Consider the following 7,920-nt stretch of genomic DNA (forward strand, 5'->3'; position numbering starts at 1 on the left):
TTTTGTGTCATCTTCAAAATTTGCTTTCCACCCATCATTGTATCATCAGCAAACTTGGCTACATTACACTCTGTCCCTTCATCCAAGTTATTAATGACTTGGATGAAGGGACAAAGTGTAATGTAGCCAAGTGTAAATAGTTGAGGCCAGAGTGTAAATAGTTGAGGCCCCAGCACCAATCCCGGTGGCACCCCACTAGTTGCCGTTTGCCAACCAGAAAATTACCCATTTATCCTGACTCTTTGTTTTCTGTTAGTTAGCTAACTTGCTATCCATGCTAATATTACCCCCAGCCCCGTGAGCTTGTGTAGTAACCTTTTCTGTGGCACCTTATCGAATGCCTTCTGGAAGTCTAAATACACCACATCCACTGGTTCCCCTTTATCCACCCTGTTTGTTACATCCTCAAAGAATTCCAGCAAATTTGTCAAACGTGACTTTCTCCTTCATAAATCCATGCTGACTCTGCCTGACTGAATTATGCTTTTCCAAATGTCTTGCTACTGCTTCTTTAATAGTGGACTCCAACATTTTCCCAACCACAAATGTTAGGGTAACTGGTCTATAGTTTCCTGCTTTCTGTCTGCTTCATTTTTTAAATAGGGGTGTTACATTTGTAGTTTTCCAATCTGTTGGGACCTCCCCAGAATCCAGGGAATTTTGGTAAATTACAACCAATGCATCCACTATCCCTGCCGCTACTTCTCTTAAGACCCTAGGATGCAAGCCATCAGGTCCAGGGGATTTATCTGCCTTTTAGTCCCATTATCTTACTGAGTACCACCTCCTTAGTGATTGTGATTGTATTAAGTTCCTACCCCCCCCCCCCCCCCACTATAACCCCTTGATTATCTACTGTTGGGATATTTTTAGTGTCCTCTTCCGCAAAGACTAACAAAATATTTGTTCAGAGTTTCTGCCATCTCCATGTTCCCCGTTTTGAATTCCCCAGTCTCGTCCTCTAAGGGATCAACATTTACTTTAGCCACTCTTTTTTTTCCTTTTTATATACCTGTAGAAGTTCTTACTATCTGTTTTTATATTTCTTGTTACTTTACTCTCGTACTCTATCTTCCCTCTTTTTATTATTTTTTTAGTCGTCCTTTGTTGGTTTTTTAAAATTTCCCAATCCACTGGCTTCCCACTAATCTTGGCCACTTTGTATGCCATTGTTTTCAATTTGATAACATCCTTTACTTCCTTAGTTAGCCACAATGGTTCTCCTTTCTCTTAGTCTTTCCTTCTCATTGGGATATATTTTTGTTGAGAGTTATGAAATATCTCCTTAAATGTCTGCCACTGCATTTTAATCTATTTTTCCTGTCCACTTTAGCCAACTCTGCCCTCAGATCTTTGTAATCGCCTTTATTCAAGATCGGGACACTGGTTTGAGATCCAGCTTTCTCACCCTCCAACAGAATTTGAAATTCAACCATGCTATGATCACTCTTTCTTAGACGATCCTTTACTAAGAAATTGCTTATTAATACTGCCTCATTACACAGTACCAGATCCAGATTAGCTTGCTCCCAGGTTGGTTCCGCAATGTACTGCTCAAGGAAACCATCCCGGATACATTCTATGAACTCTTCCTCAAGGCTACCTTGGCCAATTTGATTTGTCCAATCAATATGAAGATTAAAATCGCCCATGATTATTGCCGTACCTTTCTTACAATTATTTCTTGATTTATACTCCGTATAGTGCCATGGGATCTTTTCCATCCACCTGAAAAATCAGACAGGGCTTTGGTTTAATATCGCCTGTGAAAGACAGCACATTAGACAATGCAACACTCGTAGCAACAGAGCAACATAGGCCATTCAACCCCTTGAGCTTGTTCCACTATTCGATTTAAATTATGGCTGATCTGTACCTGAACTCTGAACACAACTGATGTAGCTGTCTAGCACTCAGATCTGGTCAGCTCACATGAAGCAATCTTCTGACAAAATTTCTCATTACTCTAGGATCATCCTGGAAGTAAAGATGAGCCTAAGCTTCTTTTATCCACTACCACTGTCTCTTTAAACCCTTCTTTTCCCTCTCCCTGCCGCCCCCCCACCCCCCACCTCACACCTCACCTTCCACCTTCCACACTCACCTACAAGTACGAGGAAGTCATGGACTTCTTTGTCACTAAGATTGAGGCCATCTGTTCAGCTGCCTGTCACACTCCCCCTTCCCCACCAAGCCACGTCATCCCCGACTAACCCTAAATCTGTGTCTTCCTCTAATTTCTCTCTTGTCTCCTCTCACACCTGCTCCATGAGATGCACCTCCTGCTCCCTTGTCCCCATTCCCACTAAACTACTGACCACCCAACTTCCTTTCCTCACCATTGTGCTGGCAGACATTGTAAGTGGTTCCTTCTCCTACTGTCCCCTCCACTTCAAAACCACTATCACCACCCCCTGACCCCTCTATTGTTGCAAACTAACAAAACTAACTTCCTATCTCTCTAGCTTGCTCCATCCCTAGAACTCTGAGAACTCAGCATTCCTCCAACTCTGGACTCTTGTGCATCCCTTAGCACGGTTGCCAATAGTGGGGCTTTCAGCTATATAGGCCCTAAGCACGAGAATTAGGAACAGGAGTAGGCAATTCAGCCTCTCGAGCATGGCTGATCTGCCACCAACTCCATATCCCTTAATACCTTTTTGGTTAACAAAAATCTATCAATCTCAGACTTAAAATTAATAATTGATCTAGCATTAATTGCCATTTGCAGAAGAGTGTTTCAAACATCTTTCACCTTTTGTGTGTTTCCTAATTTCACTCCTGAAAGGTCTGTCTCAAATTGTTAGACTATGCCTCCCCTAGTCCAGACTCCTCAACTTGTGGAAATAGTTTCTGTCCATCTATCCCATCGATTCTCCTTAATATCTTTAAAACTTCGCTCAAATCACCCCATAACCTTCTAAATTCTAGGGAATACAACCTTAATTTGTGTAATCTCTCCTCATAATTTAACTCTTGGAGTTTGGGTATCATTCTGGTAAATTTACACTCCCTCCAACGTCGTCCTAAGTGTGGTGCCCAGAACTGCTCAGTGGTCTAACCAGGCTTTTGCATAGCTGCAGCATAACTTCTAGATATGAAGGCCAGCATTCCGTTAGCCTCTTTGATTTATTTTCTGTACCTGTTCATGACATTTTAATAATCTCTCTACCTAAACTGTTTTTAGCTTTTAACCATTTAGAAAGTACCCCGCTCTACGCTTTATAGGTCCAAAGTGGATTACCTCACATTTGCCTACATTGAAATCCATTTGCTGCAGTTTTACCCATTAATTTAATCTTATCAATATCCCTTTGTAATTTTATGCTTCCATTTATACTACCTACAATGCCGCCTATTTTTGTGTCATCAGCAAATTTGGATATGTGGCTTTCTATGCCATCATCCAAGTCATTAATACATACTGTGAATAGTTGCAAACAACACAAAGCCCTGCGCGAAATCATTAATCAAATCCTGCCAATTAGAGTACCTGCCCATTATTATCCCTACTCTGTCTCCTGCTGCTCAGCCAATTTCCTCACCAGGTCAATAATTTGCCTTCAATTCCATGGCTTCAACCTTCATTAACAGTCTCTTATGTCATCATGTCATCATATCATCATAGGCGGTCCCTCGAACGAGGATGACTTGCTTCCACGAGAGTTCCCAGATGTTTCAATAAAAGACCCGATGTTCCAGTCCTGAACTCCAGTTGAAGGGGGGAAGATGCCTGTGCGTGAATTGTTTTAACGTGCGGTGACCATTGCTCATCAGCCGCCACATGGGCTTGGCTGAGCTAGGCTAGGCCTTTATGCAGTGGCAAGGGTTGAACCAGGATGACTGGAGACCTGCTTTGCTGCACGGACCTAGTGCGCACACATATCGCAGTGTGGGCAGTCCGTGCTGCCCCTGGGTCCTCTGCTCTTCTAGGCCCCGTACCCTCATTTGTTGCACCTTCACCATGATGTTCCACGGCCCAGCACACCAGCTCTATTTATAGCCCCGACCTGCGGTGGTGGTCTCACACAGGTCGGGGCAGCCCACGATGAAGGACTTTATCTCTTCTGTAGGACTTATCAAATGCCTTCTGGAAGTCCATATATATAACACCCATTGACATTCCCGTGTCCATTATTTTAGTCACCTCTTCAAAAAGAAATCAGGTTTTCCAGGCAAGACCTACCTTTCACAAATCCCTTCCTAAACCATTTGACCAAGCGTTTAGTTACCCCTATTGATCTCCTTTGCGTAGCACTGATTTTTGTCTGATTACGTTTCCATGAAGTACCTTGTGACATTTTATGACGCTAAACGCCCTATATAAATCCATGTTGCCGTTGGTACTGTGAAGAGCAACTTAATAAGTAAAGTTAAAACAATGGAATAAAATAACTTTTTATACAGTTTGATTTCCTCAGAATTGCTTATTTGAATTGCTGCCTTTATAACTAACACATTTATATAATATAAAATGTTTCAACATGTTATAAATCTAACATGCTTGTCTGTAATTTATATATTTGCAGTGCCTCTTGATACCATTGTTACTAAATTGTTTAATTTCTAATTTTTAGGAATCCAAATCTGTCCTTAATCTTTTTACAAGGATACGATAAAACTGTCCTGAAGAACCGGCACTCCTTTAAAACGGATTTCCCTCAACCCAAACACAAACAGCAGTAAAGTTCATCAGAGCTAACATAACCTCCTCTTCACTGTTTTTGTTTGTGGTCAACGCACTAAGTTTTGAGGCTGATTGGACAGGAGAATGTTGGGACCTTTATTAACTCATCTCAGCACCAAGATGGATGAAAGAAATGTGAAAGGAATATGGAGTTAAGGGAGAGAGTTCACTTTATATGTATCTATTGTACAATGTGTACAGAAGCTATTTATTGGACTGAGGATGACACTTTGATGCTGTCTTAATTATTGCATGGAAACGGGAGTGTGGGACTGGATCCAGGATGCCTTCTAATCTTTTGTATAAAAAAAACATGAAAAATATTTACATATAGTGTGTCTTGGAGATCTGAAAAGGAAGGTACATTTTTTTTTTAAGTTAACCACCCCCATTCTATGTAATCATTTAGCAGTATCTATTTCTAGAGCTGAGGAATTTAATTTTCTGTCATTTACATTGCACTTATGAAACTTGTTCAGTTGAAGTAAAGTCATTACAAATGGGATCCATAATTAAAAATATTTAACATGGAAGTTTAATTTTGTTAATTCATAAAATGCCCACTGATGATTCTTTGCTGAGTACAATCTGAAATTTATATTTGGCCTCAATTAAGACCAACTCACACTCTGTGATCATCATCATAGGCAGTCCCTTGGAATCGAGGAAGACTTGCTTCCACTCTTACAATAAGTTCTTAGGTGGCTGTACAGTCCAATACGAGAACCACAGTCTCTGTCACAGTTGGGACAGATAGTCGTTGAGGGAAAGGGTGGGCAGGGAGCCTGGTTTGCCGTACGCTCCTTCCGCTGCCTGCGCTTGATTTCTGCATACTATTGGCGACGATACTCGAGTTCAGCGCCCTCCCGAATGCACTTCCTCCACTTAAGGCGGTCTATGGCCAAGGATTCCCAGGTGTCAGTGGGGATGTCGCACTTTATCAGGGAGGCTTTGAGGATGTCCTTGTAATGTTTCCTCTGCCCGTCTTTGGCTTGTTTGCTGTGGACGAGTTCCGAGTAGAGCACTTGCTTTGGGAGTCTCCTGTCTGGCGTGCGGACAGTGTGGCCTGCCCACCGGAGCTGATCAAGTGTGGTCAGTGCTTCAATGCTGGGAATGTTGGCCTGGACGAGGACGTTAATGTTTGTGCATCTGTCCTCCCAGGGGATTTGCAGGATCTTGCGGAGACACCGCTGGTGGTATTTGTCCAGCGACTCAGCTGTGTGCAAACTCTATATATATTTATATATATATATATAGCATCACCCACTCTCTGTTACTAGTGAAGTTCACTGCAATCCTCATCATATGGGACTGGTTCTTTTGGGCTCCAGGACTAAACTTGCATATAATGCTTAGGTAGTTAGGTTAATGTGTCGTATTAAAAAATGCCACTCTAACCCACGTGCGCATTCTGGGTGATGATCCTTGCTTAACTTATCCTGCTATAAATTGACGCAGATACAAATCTTGTCCTTTCCCTTTTCATTGGACCAAGTTGACTAACCAAACATTCCTAATCATTAAAGAAAAGCCAAATCATGTTTAAAAAAAATCTTTCAGAGATGTAGCTGCAAAATAAATGCATTATTATTGGGGGTTCCAACTTTTGACAAGCAACTGATAAAATGCCATTGAATAGGGGGGAAAAAAAAGTATAGTTAGTGCTTACTTCAGTTAACACGGATAAGATCCTACAGCAATAAACTGGAAATGTTAAACTCAGTCAATTACGGTTGATGGGGAGAATACAAGTTTTAGTGTTGCAGCTCGTTACTGATCCTTCCTCAAGCTCTTAGCAGCATTCTGTTTGCCCTGTAATACAGCTCATGTAAGGCCTCATTCGTCCTTTGGGGAAAGTGTCCTATTTTTTTTTTTTTAAATCACTTGAACAAATATCAACATAGTGAAAACTTAATATATCCACACTGGGATCTGGGGCTACCGTCCCTCTACACTTTACATTGGTCGATTTCGATGCTGTAAATTCTCCACACAAGCCTCCTACCCCTCTATTTACTTCATCTAATCCTATCAACATATCCCATTCCTTTCTCCCTTATGCACTTATCAAGCTTCCCTTTAAATGCATCTATGCTGTTCGCCTCAACCACTCCATGTGTTACAACCAGGTAGCTGTCCTGAGCGGCAATCTCCTCTTTGAGCTCAAGTATTTCTTAGTGCCTCAGAGGTGTTCCTAGTTAAATATTGAAAGATGCCAAATTATGTCATTATTGGCTGCAACTAGCTTTCCTCCATTGCCTCTGGCTGTGGTAAGCGCAGTCTCCATGAATCCAGTATGCTGTTGCTGCACTGACCTCCAGTAACTAGTTGCACGTTTGTACACTTGTATCTGGAATTTTTGAACTTTGCTGTTTGCAGTAAGTGCTTAATGGGTGGCTCAATTTTCAAAGAGAGCAAGAGATCTGTTGGACACCACCATTTCCACTGGATAAATAAGACAACAACCTACAAGCACTGCTGCCTGCAAGAGAGCCCCACCCCATATTACTTATTGCCCCTGTAGGACATCTATCAACCATAGCGAAAGGTAGTGCCTTTGAAGTTCAGGAGGGAGGTTGTCTGACCGTTTTGCATTCTGTTGCAAGAAGATATTTAGCTGCACTCCAGGTAAGTACAGCACTTGGTCCCCATCACAGTTAAGGTAACTGCTTAAGCATTTCCCCTTCAGGGTCAAGCCAGGGGGCCAATGATAGTATCTACAACATTTTCAGTCTACTATGCATTGCTTTATTCACCAAATGATAGATACCTTGGTCAGGAGAGTGATTACCTACATCAAGTTTCCCCAGGGAACTACAGTCCTAAGCACTAGGCTTCTTTTGGATGGCAGGACTCCTCAATGTGGGATACATGTAGCCCTACATGCTGATGGCAGGATGACCTGACCTGAATCAGCAGGGCTACTAATCCAACTGGTAGCACACATGAGTGAAGGGTTGGCTCCTTGGGGATCAAAGCTACCAACTGCTGCTTTAGCTGATTATGCCTCTGTACCATCCAAACAAGGGTGGAGATATAATTAAAATCATACCTCCAACAGCACTTCCAGTATCTCGACAGTACAGGGAATGGCCCCCAGCAGAAGGGGGCCAAAGTTGTGCAAATTGTTGTCGTTTGCTGCATATTGCACAATATAGCCATTGAAAGAGGAGCTACAGCTAGAGAGGAACTGTTTGAAAGAAAGACTTGCATTTATGTAGGCGTCTTTCACG

The 7,920-nt window shown here is 42.1% G+C and overlaps 1 protein-coding gene across 4 annotated transcripts in view; it reads left to right on the forward strand.

Annotated features, from left to right (window-relative positions):
* The window catches only part of LOC139268083 (fizzy-related protein homolog), a 69,936-nt gene extending 64,727 nt beyond the window's left edge, over nt 1–5,209 (forward strand). For all 4 annotated transcript variants that reach the window (XM_070886095.1, XM_070886094.1, XM_070886097.1 and 1 more), the window contains one exon: nt 4,578–5,209. In XM_070886095.1, the coding sequence (XP_070742196.1) occupies nt 4,578–4,619 (42 nt within the window). In that variant the 3' untranslated portion in view covers nt 4,620–5,209. The remainder of the gene's footprint in view (nt 1–4,577) is intronic.
* The last annotated feature ends 2,711 nt before the right edge of the window (nt 5,210–7,920 follow it).

This window comes from Pristiophorus japonicus, chromosome 8 (assembly GCF_044704955.1).
Source record: "Pristiophorus japonicus isolate sPriJap1 chromosome 8, sPriJap1.hap1, whole genome shotgun sequence".
NCBI classification, from domain to species: Eukaryota; Metazoa; Chordata; class Chondrichthyes; family Pristiophoridae; genus Pristiophorus; species Pristiophorus japonicus.